At 45.4% G+C, this 18,762-nt stretch overlaps 1 protein-coding gene across 3 annotated transcripts in view; it reads left to right on the top strand.

Annotated features, from left to right (window-relative positions):
- FAM168A (family with sequence similarity 168 member A) overlaps positions 1 to 18,762 on the top strand; it is a 125,945-nt gene that overhangs the window by 50,823 nt on the left and 56,360 nt on the right. For all 3 annotated transcript variants that reach the window (XR_010357151.1, XM_064411151.1, XM_064411152.1), the window contains exon 3: positions 12,537 to 12,624. Coding sequence is in view for 2 of the 3 variants with exons in the window: in XM_064411151.1 (XP_064267221.1) it covers positions 12,555 to 12,624 (70 nt within the window). In the remaining variant the exon portion in view is untranslated. The remainder of the gene's footprint in view (positions 1 to 12,536; positions 12,625 to 18,762) is intronic.

The raw sequence follows: 18,762 nt of genomic DNA, 5'->3' as shown, positions 1-18,762 counted from the left end.
TCCTTTGAGTTTTGCTTTAGATTTATGGATATTTTTAATGTGGTTCCAATGCTGTGGACAAGAACTTTTGATTTGCTAATCTTGTGAATTTGCAGTGATTATTGACAGAGGTGAGAAAAGGAAAGTAAATCCCACTTGTCCTAATAGAGGGTGGATTCTGACCAGATACTGGGAACAAATTCTTCTCTGTGAGGGTGGGCAGGCCCTGGCACAGGGTGCCCAGAAAAGCTGTGGCTGCCCTGGATCCCTGGAAGTGTCCAAGGCCAGGCTGGACAGGGATTGGAGCAACCCTGGGCTAGTGGAAGATGTCCCTGCCTATGGCAGGGGGTGGCACTGGATGAGCTCTGAGGCCCTCCCAACCCAAATTCTGGGATTCTGTATCTTTCCTTGTCCTCTTGCTGTGTCCAAACCTGGCAATGTGTCTGTAGCATCTTTGGGTGAAATGCCTGCTCTTGGCATGGTGCTGCTGATCCAGCCAGCCAAAAGTTGTGGAAGACTGGAGCTGGAAAAATGATCCCGTGTTCTGCAAGTTCAGGGTTTCCTAATGATTCATCTTCAGGCTGTTGGCAGCTGAGGGAGCAGAGCGAGACCCAGCAGTTGCTGATGGTGAGAGCAGGGGAGCTGCCAAGGCACAGGCAGTGGCATTCCCTGGATTCCCTGGCTGGAAGGCTTTCCTCAGCCTCCCTGCTGAAGAGAGAATATGTTTTGAGATGCTTGAAGGGCCTGTTCAGTGCAACTCTCCTGACTTCTTCTTAACCAGACCTGGGACTTGATGTATAATGTCACCCTCAGGTCTGTAGCTTCCAGTTAAACCAGTGCTTGTGCTTCACAGAGATCCACAGTCCTGATTTATTGCTCAGGTTTTCCCCAATAAAGGAGTCATGGAATAGTTTAGAAATCTGGACAAGTTTAATTCTGTGGAGCAGCTTCAATTAACCTGAAACCTCTGTTAGTTGATGTCTTTGGGTTGATTGGTGATAGCTCTGTGAGGAGACACACAGACGTATATGAAGTCTCCAATTTATGTCAGGAATATGTAGGATATGTGGGATGTGGACCAGCAGATCACCTCATTAACCCAGCCACCCCAAAATCCTGGCCAGGGGGGAGCCAAACCCACCCCAGCTGCAGCCCAGCTTCAGCCCTCCCCTGGGACATGGGGTGTGGGCACAGACATCGGGGTACACCACAGCAGAGCAGGGGAGGATGTGTGATTGCTCCAGGGCTGAGAGAGAGGTGATGTGCAGAAGTAATTAACAGCCACTTAATTGAGTGAATTGCCCAGGCTGTGTAGGATACAACACAGGATGTGTGAACACCCAGCCAAGGGTGTTTGAGCTTTGCAGGAAATGATCCCAGGTCGTGGGCAGAAGCTGCTGGAGCAGCTGTGAGCCCCTTTTTTTTGGGAATGTTGAGAGTTCCCAAACCTTTCCAGGGCTGCACATACTCACTGTTCTCACCACCCCTGGGAAAGTAAACCCCGGAGTTCCTGCTGCTCATCTGAAGCCCTGCTTTGTTTTTTGAGCAAACACTGCACAGCCTTAAAAAGCCCAACAGAACAGGATGCTTTTTCTTTGCTGGTGAAAGCAAGTGTTAAGGACTGGATTACAAGATGGGAAATGGAGCTGTATTTTTATGGGGCTCTTTTGTAATTGCAGGATTATGTCTAACAAAGATTCTCTTCAGCTACATCAGTATTTCATTCCCTTTGGATGCTGGTGACCCCAGGGCTTTCCTTACCACTCTCCGAGATGGAGTTTTTCACTCCATATTCAAGATGGAATTTCCCTTTTCTGCTTCTTAGGATTTTGTTAACCTATTTTAGGAATGATTTCTCTGGATTTATACCAAATATAGCAGCCATGACTCAGCCTCTGTTCCTGGTTTTGGACTCGGAGATGCACTTGCTGCTTTTGCATTCCCTCTGCCTCTATAATTTCCCCCTCTAAATTTCTAATCTAGTCCCCCTGCATTCCTCCAGGAGCTTCCTTCAGTTTACATGGCTTTCCTATTGATCTCAGGATTCTCAGGATTGTCACAATATTTTATAAATGGGCAGCAGCAGAAGAATTCAGCACAGGGGATAGGAGAAGGGTGGAATGGTTTTAAACTGAAGGATGATGAATTTAGATTAGATGTTAGGAAGGAATTCCTGTCTGTGAGGGTGGGCAGGCCCTGGCACAGGGTGCCCAGAGGAGCCGTGGCTGCCCCTGGATCCGTGGAAGTGTCCAAGGCCAGGCTGGATGGGGCTTGGAGCACCCTGGGATAGGGGAAGGTGTCCCTGCCATTGGCAGGGGGGTGGCACTGGATGGTTTTCAAGGTCCCTTCTCACCCAAAGTCTGGGATTCCATAATGCCCCATATCCCGTTGGCTGTCAGACTGTCACAAAGCCCTCAGCTGGCATTTTAATGCACTAGTGACAGATCTGGAGCTGCAGTGTTCTTCTGGAGCTCTGGGGAGATCCCGTTCCTCCACGTGGCACCTGTGGAGCAAAGTTCCTTGGAAGCTTCCTCCCCAGCACGGGCTGTCCTCTGCTGAAGCCAGGGCTGGGATCAGTAACCCATGGCACACATTGTCCAGGAGCCCAGGCTGCACACAGCAGGGAGCAGAAGGCTGGAGAGGCACAGGAAGCTTGGCAGTGATGCCAGCTCTGATTCCGAGGTGGTTCAGGGGCTGATGAGGATTTTTTTGAGTGCCCTCTTAATTGCTGGTAATTGGCAGCACAGCCTGAGCAGTTCCGTCTCGCGTTCAGCTCTCTGTTTGCCTGCTCTGATGTCTGCAGAAGATTTGCAGGATCAGATGGCAGCAGTGAATTGCAAATCAGGAGGATTAGCATTTGTATCAAATATGCTCCAGCAGAAGGAGATTACAAGTCCTGGGTCAGCAAGAGCTCGGGAGTGTAGCTGTGGAACTGCTGCTGTGGTGGAGATGGGAATTCTGCTCTGTTCCTTCCACAAGGCTGCCTTGACAGATCATAGAATCATGGAATATCCTGAGCTGGAAAGAACCCACGAGCATCAAAATCCAACTCCTGGCCCTGCACAGACATCCCAGTGCTCCATTTGGGTGAAGAACCTTTTGCTAATAATAATACTCAGCTTCTGCCAACATGTTGTGTTCTCCTGTGAAAATGCAGAATAAAATCCTTCCAAAATGGTGTTCCTGTCCTTCAGTGTCAGACCTCCTTTTCTCTTTCCAGCCAGTGGACAGGTATTTTATATCAGATGAAAGACCAGGAGAGGAGCAGGCACACATTTCATGTTTTTAGAGCTGCTTTTAGTGTTGGTTGAGCTGAACAAAGGAGGGATGTGAGAACATCAATGGCAGCTTCACCTCGGCTCATCCACACCGAGCTGGAAATACCTGCAGGCTCCTGTTCATTTAAAAACTAAAAGTGGGAGCTGGGGAAACCTGGGCTTCCTCTGCCAAGGGCTGAAACACCCACGGAACACACAGATGAACTGCTGCCTGTGGCAAACAGGCTGCCTGAGGGGGAAATGAAAAGTGCCACCCTAAACCCTTTGTAATTACATTTCCATAGCCCTCAGCCACACTGGGAGGACAAATCTGACACTGTTGTGCTGATACCAAAATCTGGGCACAGCTGGGTTTTAATTTCCAGAGAAAACAGAGGGCTGTGAAGTGCATCTTCCTCTTCTTGTTTTGTGTATCTTCCATCTTCCTTTGGCATTCTGCACGTTGAGGGATGCTGGTGGGATGGCACAGCCCCAGTAGTGCCATGGGGAACACCTGTGCCCTGGGAAATTCATGTGGAAATACTTCATGGAGTGTTGTTCACTGTGCTCTGATTCCAAATGCAGGCACCATTGTGTTTAAATTCACGTAGGTAAAGAAATGAAAATATAAAATATCTATTACAAATGTGATTAAAGGCATATTATTAATTGAAAAGGAATAACCAGACCATTTTATAGTTATTGAAAGAAGTCAATTTGGTAAAAACTTATAGAGAAAGGGGGGACCTTGGGGAAGTGTCTTGCTGTGTAACATTTGTTCTTTCTGAAGTGTGTATTCCCAGGCTCTCCAGATCGTAGAGGTCGTGGCTATTCTCATAATTTGCCCTCCTTTTCTTTCCCTCAAGGACATTTTTTTCACTCCTGTTGCCTGGCAATTCCTGTGAAGATTGCCCAGGCCCTGCCCTGTGCTGGTCACATTGTCCAATGTCTTAGGACTGCACTTCCAGAGGATGCTCATCCACTCTGGTTTCTCTCCTACCCACAGTGTGTGCTGCCTACTGGGCTGCTTATTATATATTTAATTCCTTGTAGGTCCCCTGTTAGTTCTTCCTTGCTGTTGGAATCATCTCTTAAAGCTGAATTAATCATTGAACAGAAACCAGGAACTCAGTTGCTGTTGTTTATTAAGGAAATGAAAAACATGCCACCAGTATTTCACAAAACATCTTCTGGGAATACTGAGTTTATTTTCCAGGCATGGAAAAAAAACTTGTGAATTCATTAAAAAATAGAGAGAACCTTACCAAAATTAGTCCCTTACCAGACTGGGGGTTTTATCACAGTTATTATCAATTTGAGCATTGTCAGAGGACAGAGAAATCTGGAGGAAGGAAATCTGTCTCCTGAGTAGGTGATGTGCACCTGTTGTATGATTGATAGAGTTCATTTAAGACGAAAATTGAATTGTTAGGGAGAAATGATGGCAGAAAAAAGCCTTATTATGTGCAGAGATGAGGCTTATCAGCATGAAAAGAAATGTGTCACAAATTGGTTGCAAATCAAAGGCCTGATTTTTTCCTGCTTTTTCAAAAAGGAACAAATAAGGGTGTGCACTGTAAATCATGGAGTTGCTGTGTAATGTGTGCTGGGATCTTTTGTGCAATATAAAAAGGCTTTTTTTTCTGTAGAGTTTATAATATGAAGCTGTGAGGCTACAGACAACTCTGTTCTTAAACCAGGTGGATTTATTCCAGCTACACCTGAGTGTGGTGTAAAATCAACACTGAATTCTAAGAATAATTAAATTATCAGTCATAGGTACAGACATGGAATTGTTAAACTTGGACACAGCCTCTGAGGACATTGAGTCCAAACGTTCCCCTGGCACTGCACCAAGAGAGCTGCAGAGGGACAAGGGATGGAGGGACAGGACACAGGGAATGGCTCCCACTGCCAGAGGGAAGGGATGGATGGGAATATTGGGATGGAATTCTTCCCTGTGAGGGTGGGCAGCCCTGGCACAGGTTCCCAGAGCAGCTGTGGCTGCCCCTGGATCCCTGGCAGTGCCCAAGGCCAGGCTGGAGGGAGCTTGGAGCCACCTGGGACAGTGGAAGGTGTCCCTGCCCATGGAATGGGTTGCACTGGAGGATTTTCCAGGTGGCTCCCAAACCAAACCATCCTGTGATTTTGTGGTTGTTTAACCTGCACAGATGCTGCAGCCCTGGCTTTCCAAGTGGCTCCTCAGCTCCTTGACCTTGCAGCCAGGAGGGATCAATCTGAGACGAGTACAGATGTTCAGTGGGAAGGCCGATATTTGCTTGGCTGCTTCAGAATAATCTTTTCCTTTTAAATATTTCCAATACAGTTCCATGACTTTTTTTACTGTTTTTCTGCTCTCAGCACTCACTGTTATTTTAAGGAAGAAGGGAATGGCTGATCTGCAATTTCTGCCGTGCCATTCATTCCCCAAACCAGTCTTATCCCCCCGATGGGAAACGAGGAAGCATGGCTGGCTTTTCCAGCCATCATAGGCTGGGGATTTCGTAGTTATTTTTTTCCTGATATAAACTGCAAGCTGTAAGCTCCTTCAGACTTCTCTTCCCACTCTTTAGCTCAGGAAGGTATGTCCAGAAATCTGTGAAAAGTGTTAATTGTTGACTTGCTGTGGCTTTTCAGCCCTTTCTTTTGTGTTGCTGCAAAGGCATTCCTGGTTTTGGCCTCCTGGGCTGGGCGTATTCACTGGAAACCTGAACGAGTGTTTAGGTGAATAAAAGCTCTTCCAAATCTTCTGTGATGGCAGGCTGGAAAATTCTTGGCTTTTCCAGTGGTTGTGAAATATGAATGTGCTAATTGAGTGCATGTTGCATGTGTTAGGGATCATGCCGTACATGCACTGATTATTGCCTCTTGTCCCTTAGACAGTGTCTGCCACAAACCTCTGGTAATTCCTGTATGGAATGTTTGACTTGTGTTTGAGGCCTGGGACAGCTTTACAGACATCTGTAGCCTTCATTTAAAGATTTCTGTCATGGTCACCTTTGTAAGCTTGCTTTCTGTCGTGCTAGTTATGTGTTGTTTTACTGAGCTCTGCCTATGATTGTTATGAGTCTCTTAATTTCTTAATTTGAGTTCTGTTTGTTCATCACTTGACAGCTTTCCCCCAAAACGTCACCAACTTCTTTTCCTTATTTTTCAAGTTGTACCGAGTTGCCCCGTATATTTTCTGGGTTTTGGTGTGGCACATCAAGCCCAGCATAAATCTGGAGTCTGTTTTTCTCCTTCCATGTAGCTTGGTTTCCAAATGGAGTGAGGGAATGCCACTGTCTGCCTGTCCTATGGATGGGAAAGACTTTCAGGCTCCTGGGCTTGTTAACACAGAGCCTCTTGCCAACACAAAATTACAAAAAGACGATGATAAACAAACTTCTTGCCAAAGTTCCCTTCCTGCTGACAGATTTAGCCTGGGCCTTCCTTCATCTTCCCTGGTACTGCTTTGTTTCAGAATGAAGATTCCAAAATATTTAAGGAAGAAGGGACTGTTAGGGAGGATTGATCCCCTCTGTTTGCACTGTTCATCTTCCTCTTTCCCAGTCTCTAAACCCATCTGGGTCCATCCATCAACGTGAGCAGAGGAAGAGGAGAGGACAGGGAGAGATTTGCTGTGCTGCCTGATGGAAAGTGGGGCTGGAGCTGCTCCTCCATCCTGCCTTGGGTTTCCAGTCTTGACCAGAGAAGAAATCCCAGAAGTGATCAGGAAACAGGAGCTGGATGAAGATTGTTAGAGAGCAATGAGGAACAGCCGTGGCTGGAAGTGACAAATTACAGCCAAAACCTGCAGCACAGTGGATTTAACCAAGAAAAGCCCAGGGAAGCCTGACCCATTTGTTATTAAAAGGCTATCTCTGCCCTCACCTGATTTTAATTCCAGGAATATTGTGTTGCTGATGTACGGTGTGATTGACTCCCAGACAAATTTAAATGTTTATCCTGTTGTAATCCATGGCAAGGAGTCATGTCTTTAATGTTTGGGATATGGCTTCAAAGAGATTCTCCCATCTTGGGGGAGCGATTATAAAAATGAGGGGAGGGTAATTAGTGGTAGTGGTTGGAAATTTTGGAGCAAAACGTAAATTGAAGCTTGTCTTTGAGGATAATGTGATGGAAAATGGGTATTACACCTGAATCCTGGTCCTGCCAGTATGGTCTGAAGCAGCTCGAGAAGGCTCAGACAAGAAAGATAACTAAAAATATTTTGTTTTGTTTTTGCAGTGCCTGGGTGATGTTGTGGGATGGATGTTTATAATCCAGGCTTTTCCTGGGCCAACCCAAATCTCCCAAGGCAGTGCTTGTGGAAAGGAAGGAGCAGAGAGAAGTGTCTTCAAGCTGTGTGTTCCAAGAAGCCTTTTCAGCAGAACATAATGAAGTAGGATAGGGAAGACAAAAGAATGGAGATAATCAGCTGGAGGAGGCCATGGCTCGGTCGGAGAGCACAGAGTACAAGAGTACAGCAGGGTTCATCTCCAAAGGGAAAGTCAGCAAGGCCTCAAGTTAGAGAAATTAATAGGAATATATCAAGGAAGTCGTTTGAGAACTGCTGAGAATGGTTTGGGACTCACTGGGGCAGATATGTTAGATCTTTTAAAAAATACATGTATTTATTGGTTACCTGCTGGTGAAACCCATCAGACTTGCAGATAAAAGGCTGGGAATTTGCAGCACAAAATTCAGCTGCATTAAGACATTTTCTTCTCTGGAAACAAGTTAATATAACCCCAGCTGAGCCAGAATCTTTTGGTTTTTCTCATTCTGAAATTTCTTGTGGGGGAACTGGTTCAAGGCTGGGTTGAATGGGGCTCGGAATAACCTGGTCTCATGGAAGATGTCCCTGCCCATGGCAGGAGCTTGGAACTGGATGAGCTTTAAGGTTCCTCCCAATTCAAACCAGTCTGTGAGTGCATGATTCAATGATTTCTCATTTATTTAGGCTCAAGGGGGTGTTTGTGTAAGCTCTGCATTATTCAAATAGGCAAACACAATGTGCAGGTATTTTGCCATCCACATTTGGGTTCACCTGTGCAACAAGTGATCCCACTTTCCTAGTCCTTTTGAGGGAGGACAGGGATTTCCTCTACAATATTTCAATATGCAGTCTGTAATACTAAATTGAATTAATAAGTGAATTATCATTTTTTGATCCTCTGGCTTTTACGCAGATCGTAAACTTCAGCTAACAAAAGGTCGAGATTTTTCCTGCCTCAGCATTTATTTTTTTGGGCAGTCTGAGGTCAGCAAATTCCAAAGTCAAGAGCTGCTTTGTGCTGATAAATTATCCATTTCATTTTTCATACAATGAAGACAAAAGGGCTTGTTACTGCTAGAGATGTCAGGCTTTTCTTGATTGGAAAAGCCTGATTATTTAGTTCTTCATCTCAGAGGAAACAGCAGGTGATGAGAATGTGGCTCCCTGGGGTTTTGTCTCCCAGGACACTCTGCTGTGTCTCCTCAGTGAAGATCTGAGTGCTCCTCTCCTGGTTTGGAGGTGGGTCTGACAGAAAATGCTGTAGAACTATAAATTTTTGGGAGCTAGGGGGGTTCACCTGGAGAGGAGAAGGCAACCTGGGATAGTGGGAAGTGTCCCTGCCTATGGCAGGGTTTGGAGCTGGATGCTCTTTAAGGTCTTTTCTACCCAAACCAGACTGGATTTCCATGTCTCAACTTGATGTGTTCACATTATATATATATAATACATTATATATGCATATATATTGTATACAACCCTGTTGCATTTCTATAACAGGTTCAATATTTTGTTTCACGTGTGAGATGCTCAATCAACTCTTAAGGTGTCACTAAAAAAAGAATAAATTAATGAAGAAGCTGCTCATTGTGGTAACGAATCTCCGAGCTGGTGCCCACTGTCCCAGACTTTTTTGGGGAAAGGTGGGATATACCCTTGTCACTTGCCTAAATTAACCTTTAGCAGATGAATAGGAAGGTAATTTAATTATTGTTTGGTGGATCCCAAGTGAGGGTCAAGCTTCAAACGACTTAAGGGAAAAATTGTCAGAAAATTAGTGGAATTTGCATGGAGTGTAAGGTCAGGAGGCCTTTTCATGTTCAAGGAGACTTTGGCTGAATATTATTAGCATGCAATTTGTACAAAATTCATTTAAAGAGGTGATGTGCAGGTCAAGGAAGAAAAGATCTCTTTTCTTTGTTCATACTCTCTCATGTTGGTTCTGTGCCACCTGATGTGAAATAAATTACTTTTGGCACATAGAGAAAATAGTACCCTCTCTCCAGAGTGTGAGGAGTGGGGCTCTCAAAAGGCATTGCATCCCAGTGCCACAAAAAACAAGGCAATGGGAGCCTAAAGGGAAAATCACCTTGACACAAGGAATGACTTGAAAGAAAATGGAAAAACGTCTGTTGTTCAGAACAGCTCCCTTTTCCATTGTTTAATCTTTTCTTTTCAATACAGAGCTACTATTTAATTTTTGGAGAGCCTGAAAGACTCACCTGTCCGTGTCACTGTTTTAAAAACCCTGCAAAATATATTTATTTCTCTGTAAAGACTTCATTCCTTTATTCTGAAAAGATAATGACAGTAACTTCATTAACTTCTGGGATTTTCCATGCCTACTTGATTCTTTTAGCTTTTATGTGATGATCTTGGAGATCTTTTCCAACCACAGTGATGGGGGTGGCAAAACCCCCTGTGGAGATGGGGAAATCTGGGCACAGTGTTCCAAAGGCACCAAGTAAACCAGTGATGGGGGAAGCAGTGGGATGAGATATTCCTGGTTCCTTATTCCCAGGGGTGGGGGACACACTCACAGAATCACAGAACCATTAAGGTTGGAAAAGCTTTCCAAGGTTGGAAAAGCCCTCCAAGGCTGGGAAAGCCCCCCAAGGTTGGAAAAGCCCTCCAAGGCTGGGAAAGCCCCCCAAGGTTGGAAAAGCCCCCCAAGGCTGGAAAATCCCTCCAAGTTCATGGAGTCCAGCCATTCCCCAGCTCTGCCCAGGCCACAGTGACCCATTCCCACCCTCCCTTGTGGCTCTGTTTGCCCTTCACGAGGAGCAGATCCCTGGTGTGATGGGAGCCTGTCCTGCACTTTCACGGGAAGGATAAAGCAGATGAAAAGGTAACCAGGTTACAGGCACAAAGTATCCCGGGACTGTTTGCTAGCAGCTTATTCCCATGGCATTCCTGCTGGAGTTACTCCTTGCTGGAGTCTCTCGGAGCAACTGAGCGTGGCTGTCTCAGGGATTAGGAAGCACTGGAAGCTCCTGCAATAGAGCAGCACTGGTGTTTGTCTGTTTATAATTAATTTTTAGTAGTCTTTTTGTTGGGCATTCATGGCCACAAGCGAACTCTGCAGGTTCTGGCGGTGCAGAAGGTTTAATTTTGCTAATCCTGTTTTATTCCTATTTCAGTGTAGCGGTTTCAATGCCACAACATGGTGCCTGCAATGAATTTCAAATGTATTTTCGGATGGCATTGTCTTGCAGAATGGGAGAGAAAATCATCCCTCCCAAATGCCGTTTGCAGGGGCTCTTTCCTGCTGTCTGGAAATCCCACCCTGCATACAAAGCAGGGAGGAAGCACAAACCTCTTCCTCACAAGCTCTCAAGCCCCCACCACGATTACAACCTTTTTATCTGGGATAAAAAGCATTTTCTTTCATCCTTCTCAATAAGAGTGTTTTGCTTTTACCATTTGGTACAACACCTAGTGCAAGCCACACGTACTCTGTCATTTTTTTTTCCCTGAACTATGATTTTTTTTATACTCTTCACACACACAAGAGTACAAATGAAATGCTGCTGGCATTGAAAAGGCCCTTTAGAAAAGCAGCCGTGATTCCAGCCCTGCCTGGGAGCAGGTCCAGCTGCCACTGGGTGGTTTTTGGGAAGGAACAATGGAAAGGTGAACAGTTACCCTCCTAAATTTTATTTCATAAAATCACAGAATGATTTGGGTTGGAAGGGACCTTAAAGCTCATGCAGTCCCATGGGCAGGAACAGCTTCCACTGGATCAAATGCTCCAAGCCCCATCCAGCCTGGCTTTGGGCAGTTTCAGGGATGGGGCAGGCACAGCTTCCCTGGGATCTTCTTAAAGATCTCCTTAATGCTCTTAAAGCTGTGTGTTAGTGAAGCCACTGGTGGAATTCTGAGTCTCCTTGTCTCTTCCCACTTGCTTATAACCCTGATTTCCTTTGCTTTGAGAATGGCTCCTTCAGTGCTGACTTGGGGGTGGAGGGACAGCTAATTAATTAAGCACTAATTGTTGTCAAATCAATCGGTGCTAACATGTAACGTTTGACTTGTTTACTCTCCCGAGGTAAAGTGAAAGGAGTTAATGATGTAACAAATTGTGTCCCCCATCATGAGGGACTTGTTTGGAGTGAACGGTGTTATTTATGAACTGTAAAATAACACATTTTAACAAAACCCCCAGATTTTGAAGGAAGATGGGCTTGGTTCTGGTGTGAAATTACCACTAGATAGCTGTGGAGACAAATGCGTCGCCTAATAAAGCTTAATGACTGATTTTCCCATTAATCAGAACTGAGAATGTGCTTCATTAAGATAATTAACTGAGCCAGTTGCTTAACTGACAGTTAGGAGACACAAATTCCCAAGTTACTTGCTTTCCTCTTAATAAAACCCACAAGAAGCTGACCGGGCTTGGTGGCTTTTATCGGCGAGGGGAGCACAAGGGCTGAGATCTGCTCGCTCACCTAAGCTCCGTGACAGAGTGTCCCTGTGGGACACGGGTGGGACCTGGGGGTGGCCCTGCCCAGCCCCACACGGGATGCAAGCCTTGGCCTCCAGCTTTTCACAGTCAGCTCACGCTGCAAGCTCACCAAGGCTTGCCCTTCTCCATCTCGCCAGCGGCGAATGCTCTTTCATCTGCTGCTTTCAGAAAGGTCAGGTCTTTGGTTTTATCACCCAAGAACTGCTCCTTCTTCCGAGGGGGAGAATTCCTTGCCTGACTTTGTGGCCCCTCCTCTGCGTGTTCATCGCAAGCTGGAACTGGGGTCATGAGTCCTGAACCCCCCTGGAGCAGGGATGTGGAAGATGAATCTGCTCCGGGTGCATTTGTAGGCAGAATATGCAGCGCTGGAGAAGTTGTGGGAATTAACGGAGAGATCCAAAACTTGAATTATTAAATATGCTATCTGGTTGTAACGTCTGGTTGTAAATCCCTTCCTTCACAGCTGTCTGTGTCTGGAATTCTAACAGGGTGATGCTATCAGGACTCTGCACACAGACAGAGACTCGGGAGCCAACGTAAGGCAACTGTCTCAACTCTGCTTTTCTTTTGTCCTCAGAGTTCCCGGTCTTCCACCATGAATCCTGTTTACAGCCCCGTCCAACCTGGGGCTCCCTACGGAAACCCGAAGAACATGGCCTATACAGGTAGGACAGGGGTTGTGGCTTTTCCTGGATGTCTGTGTGTGGTGGTGCCTGATCCCTCAATGAGGGAGAAAGATTTCCCATCAGGGAGCCGGATGGGAACGCGACTCGCTGGAAAAGCCCTTCAGCAAAGCCAGTGCAGTGAGGGTGGTCAGAAGAGTTGGAGCTGAATTCATGCAAAGAGGATGCCCTGGAAATCCTAAGGAAAAGGATCCAAAGGTTTTTTTCTTTAGATTAAAAACATGCCAGCAGGTGCTTGGGACAGTCAGCGGGAGGGTTTCCCTCAGGAGCTGCCCTGAACCACTGGGGTGCACGTGCTGGGATAATCCAGCTGTGGAAATGAGGATCTCACATCCAAGAGCCCCTTGTTTGGAGAACATCCAGGTGTTGTGATAGGTGGTGACTTATGCTACAGTACTGACTGATTTTTTTTTTTTCAAGTTGTGCTTTGGTTGAGTTAACCTATGTGGAACAGTAAGTCTGTTGTCTGTTTGAAACCTTCTTTAGAACTGAGTTGTCTAAAAATGTCATCCTTAACACTTGATAAAGATGTTTACCATAATTATGTAACTAGTGGGGAACTAAAGTGTACTGATATGGAAAGAATTCATATGGGACAGAAACAGTGCTTTGGAAAAAGAAAATCCCACTTCAGGTGTATCTGGTTTTCCCTGTGGATTATGTTCACCTTGGCTTGCTTTGATCTTGTAACCCCCTTACAAAATCTGCCCTGTAAAACTCCTTTTTATACCATTTTGGGGAATGTAATCAGCTCTTGGCTGTCATGTTGTGGCTTCCTGCTATCTGCATTGACTTTCACCTCATGTGTGGAATTATTTGGGAATGTGCTTTTGTGGAGGAGAGTGGTCACCAGCAGATGGGAATGAACATCAAATGCTCTGAGTGCTTTGTGCATGGAACATTCTGGTTGAGTTTGGCAGCCCTTCCAGCTGGTGGATCAGTGGGGCTGTGAGGAGCCCTGTCTGAGACTCTGCAGAGCACAGAGTTCCTCAAAGGCGTTTTGCCCCATTTTTATTCATCCTTTCTTTTTCCCATTCCAATTTATGCAGCTGCTTTGTTGGAGATACTGTAGCTTGGGGGAACTTTGGTCTCACAGTCAAAGCACGAGAGGCTTGAGAAAAGAAACAATCTCTGTGCAAAAGTCTCTTCAAAAAATCTCCCCATTGTGAGAGGACTGTGGACTCCAGCAGCGCTTGGGTGATAGAACGAGCTCATAAGTGCACAGTTATTTTCCTGCTCTGGAAATAACAGGAATTTTGTGGCTTTCCAGCACAAGAGGCTACTTCTCTCCCACTTTACTTTGATTTTTTTTTTTTTTTTTTGGCATGTGCTGAAAGCTCCACCTTAATATCCATTCAATGTACATTTCTGTATCTGCTTTCATACAGTCCTGGGTGTCTTAGCAGCTGCATTATGGCACTTGATAAGACAATTTAAATTAAATATTGAGGTGCAGATTGGCCAGAATTTGGACCTTGACCTTTCTGGAAGAATTTTAGAGGGAGAATTGTGCTTTAGATGAAGGGATTAATGGAATTCCAGAATGGTTAAGGTGGGAAGGGACCTTAAAGCTCATCTGATTCCACCTTCCAAAGACCAGGTTGCTCCCAAGCCCTGTCCAGCCTGGGCTTGGACACATGAATTCTTCAGGACTCCATTTGGAATTAGTCAAGTGCCAGCATCAATGGGATGTTGTCTTCTAAAGTAACCTGCTGGTTGATCACTGTGAGGTTCCTACTGTGCTCTTAACTCTGTAAAATTTGACTTGACCAACTTGTGCCAGCTCTGATCCATGCAGGGATCAGGAGGATGTGCCCCCATGGTTTCATCCCAAAGCATCCTTCAGGCATTTCAGAATTTGTGGTAAATGCACAGAAATCAGTGGTGGATGTGCAGGATAATGCTGGAGGAAAAAGTTGGAGGCAGATCAAACTGGAATAATTAAAACAAGGTCCTAGGATGTGTCAATGGTAAAACAAAGAAACAAATGTAGGACAGCACAGCAGGAATATTCCTGCTGGATGGTTCCATTGCCCAGGTGGAAGGTAAGGAGTCAGTGGGCTGAACTCCTACAGTGAAGTCCCAAAATAAAAGTCAAAAAGCACTTAACAGAAGAGCTTTGGGGTGTTTTTTTTGTTTGTTTGGTTTGTTTGTTTGTTTGTTTGTTTGTTTTTTTTTTGCTGGGCAAATAGTATTACAAACCCTTTTAAATCTGAATTTGTTTGAATATCTAATGAAAGACTCAAAGTTCTATACTGAATGAGGAGGAGAAAATTTAAATTTTATCCTCTGTAGAGAAAAGACAGGCTACTCCTGAGGGTGGTCTGAGCAGCTATGAAAAGAGCTGTGGAATAAAACTCAGGTGGGGTAGAGGCAGGAGGAAAGCAGGGATAGTGATCAGGATACTGGCAGGTTGAATTCTGTGCTTTTGTGGGGTTTTTTTGGTGCTAAATGTGAATGCTTTATACTACTTAATATTTTGTTTATAGTTTTTATTTATATGATAGCTTTAGGCTAAAATAATGAGTTTTAATCTGAGTTTTAATGATTTTCTTCTCATTCTGACTTCTGTGTTGTTTCCTGGCAGAGCAGGGAGAGAGGTCCATTACAAGATAAATAATCCAATTTTTTCTGCCAGATTGGCTGTTAGGGAAAATAGGAAATCCTTGAGTTAGGGAGAATGGGAAATCCTTGGCACATGCTCAAGTACTTGATGAAGCATCCGTTTATTCAGATTCTTGATTTTTCCATTTTGATCTTCCTTAATGGAAGTGCGAAGGACAGTTATTTCCTAAATCATTTTTCAAGTGTGGGCTGGATTGGCTGGATTTTTATGGGAAATAATAATTACGTTTCAAAAAGGAAGTTTTAAAATACAGTTACTCAGTGAGATAAAATCAGAATTGTTCAACTCATAGGAGAAATCTTTATGAAAACAATCCATGTGTTTGAATGAAGGAATTTATTAAGCACTTGTGGCTTCTCCTGTGTCTCATTTTTGGGGTCCTTAGAACTCCCAGACCTGTTGAATTGCACCCTCTTTTCCCATTTTTCTTTGGAAACTGAAAGAGGAGGAGAACAACTCCTGCTGGCAGTGTTTCCTGCTGCTGGGTGAGCAGCTGTGGAGCTGAGGGAAGGTGACCCAGGGAGAATATTCTGGCTGCAGACAGAGCCACATCTGCCCAGTGCCAGCTTTGTGCTCCAAGTCCTGGCTCCTCGTGCCCGGCTGGTGACGGCTTCCACTCCGCTAATTCCACGGATTTTGGAACATCAGCAGCAGCGTTTCAGCCTTGTTTACTATTTAATTAAACCAGACTGTAATTAAGTTGGATCTTCATGTAAGCCGTTGTTTTAATTGAGGCTAATTTATTTAAGGCCTCCAATTTGCTTTTTTGTTCTTGGTAGAATTCACTTTACCTGCTCCAAACGGGGGCTGCCGAAGCACCTGGTTTTCCTTTGGCACATTACCCTTCCCATTTCCTTGCAGCCACTGCAGGAAGGCACCAGTGCTGCAGTAAATAGATTAGCCCATTGGTGTGGAATCAGGGATGAAGAATCAGTCTCTCCTGGAGCTTGTTTGACTTCAAGCGTGAAACTATAAAGTGTTTGTGATAGCTCACAGCGTCTCCCCTCTCCCTACCAGGAGCTGATTAATATGCTGATAAGATGCTGTGATTCATGAACCTCTGCTAGGCTGGCTCTGTGTTCGGTGCAGTTATTCCTAAATAATAAATGGTAATAAAATCCTACAGCCCAAGGATGCTGAGCTGGCTGGGGAATCTCCAGGGGTTTGTGTCACGGCGCTCCAGAGCACGGCGTTTCTCAGGTCCTGCTGTGGGAGGGATGCTCACAGAATCCTGGGATGGGTTCTGCAAGGGACCTGGAAGAACATCTCATTCCAATCCCCAGCCTTGGGCAGGGACACCTCCCACTGTCCCAGGCTGCTCCAAGCCCCAGTGTCCAGCCTGGCCTTGGGCACTGCCAGGGATCCAGGGGCAGCCACAGCTTCTCTGGGCACCCTGTGCCCAACTCCTTCCCAATATCCCATCCATCCCTGCCCTCTGGGAAGCCATTCCCCATGTCTTGTCCCTCCATGCCTTGTCCCCAGTCCCTCTCCAGCTCTCCTGGAGCCCCTTCAGGCCGTGCAGGGGCTCTGAGCTCTCCCTGGAGCCTTCTCCTCTCCAGTGAGCACCCCCAGCTCTCCCAGCCTGGCTCCAGAGCAGAGGGGCTTTCCCTGCAGAGTATCCCTTCATGCTCCTGAAGAGCAGGACACATCCCTGAGCTGGGCTGTTTGCAGCACTCCCAAGTTGAAAATCCCCAAGTTTTGTCATTTTTTTCTTTCCCAAGGTGAAACCACACCATTTGTTTGGACATAATGGTGACAGAGGGAATCTGTGCCCTCCGGCCGTTGGTTCTGTTGGCAGGACAGGAGGTGAAGGATTCTCACGTGTGTTCCTGTCCTAATCCCTGTCATTTCTGTTCATTGTTGAACCTCAGACACAACTGCACATGTGAGGAGTGACCTCATTTACTCCTGACTGTTCCTTTAATTTATTGTGATGTAGAAAGTCGGTGGCCTTCGATGTTGTAGAAGACAGAAGCGTGTTCCGATAGGATTTCTGCTGTCGGTTTTTAATCCTCCTTTGCATACTCTCTGTGGGACAAGGATAATTCCAGGCATGATTTCAGCCTTTCTTATTAACTTACAATTCTAATTTGGCTGTATGCTTCTCTGGAAATGCTGGGCCTTTGATGGCAGATCAGCTCTTAGGCCACAGGAACCATGTTCTTTCACAACTGCTCTGTGAAAGGGGATGAACCTTACATTTTTTCTCCTTCTTTTTGGCATTCCTCAGCATTTTCATGGGGAGCACTGAGGAACACAGGGCAAATGGCAGGGTTGAGGTGCTCTCTCCTTACTTCTCCTTCTGCTCCAAGATGTGCATGCATGTCAGCCTCTTCCATTGATTGGGAAGTGCCTCTCCTGGATTTAATTAGGCGATCCATCGCTTACCGGGTCTGTAAAACAGGAATTCTAAACCGTGTTCAGGGTGTTGAATTGATTTCAGGGTGATTAAAAATGTATGAAGTGGATACAGTGAATATTTTTCCTCTGGCGTTTCTTCATGTTTATTAATTGGTGTGTATAGAGCAGACAGGAAAATCCTACTTGACTGGGAGAAGAATGAGCTGTGACTTGTGTAGGCTCTCATTGTTTTCATGTTTAAATGTGTGATTTTCGTACGGGAATACTTCCAAACAACTTGCTGAGTTCCTCAGTGTTGGGAGCTGCTGAGTTTCAGCACTGAGATCAGCGATGGATAAATCACCATCTTCCTAATCAATTCAATCAGGGACTTCTTGAGGTTGTAAAAACCATAAAGCCACTCAGGGAAGGAGGATGGAGTAGTTTTCTGTTTGGGAGAAGGAAGCAGAGGGGTTTGGGTCAGATTAGGGATGTTTGTGAGAGGCAGAGGTTTCTCAGGGCAGTGATGGAGTCATCATTCCTGGAATTGTTCCAAAGCCATGTCGATGTGGCACTTGGGGACATGGGGCAGTGGTGGCCTTGCCAGTACTGGGGAACAGTTTGACTCGATGGTCTTGGAGGGCTTTTCCATCCTTAATGACTCTGTGGTTCTAAAATAATTCATGACATCCACTGAGCTCCTTTGCAGATCGGTCCAACTGATGCCAGCCTTCCAAGGAGTTCATAGAAACTTTGGGAAACATCCCTCACCCCCTGTTTTGTAACTGTTTGGAGAAGGTTTTACAGGCTTTTGAGTCCCCCTGTGTTTTGAAGAAACAGAATAGTCTCAGATCTTAAAAGCAAACAAAACTCGTGTTCTGTTTTCCCAAATGACCTCATTGTGGGCCTTCTCCTCCTCCAGGCTCGGGTGAGTCCATGCAACTGGATTATTTCTGCCTCATTTCTTGGCTGCAATATTGATTTTGGTTTTCCTTGCGGTGGAAAAGAAATAAAAAGATTAAATGGCCACGCTTGAAGAGGGCTGGGGAAAAATGGTGAGGCAGAGAAGCAAAAAGCATAGGTGGGGAAAGAAAAAAAGATGGCCTTGGGAACATGTTTTGAAGAGAAAAGTGCTGCATTTAAAGAAAATAAAA

This window comes from Passer domesticus, chromosome 2, assembly GCF_036417665.1.
Source record: "Passer domesticus isolate bPasDom1 chromosome 2, bPasDom1.hap1, whole genome shotgun sequence".
Classification (NCBI taxonomy): Eukaryota; Metazoa; Chordata; class Aves; order Passeriformes; family Passeridae; genus Passer; species Passer domesticus.
Note: the sequence above shows the minus strand (reverse complement) of the source record. Positions and strands in the feature narration are given on the sequence as shown.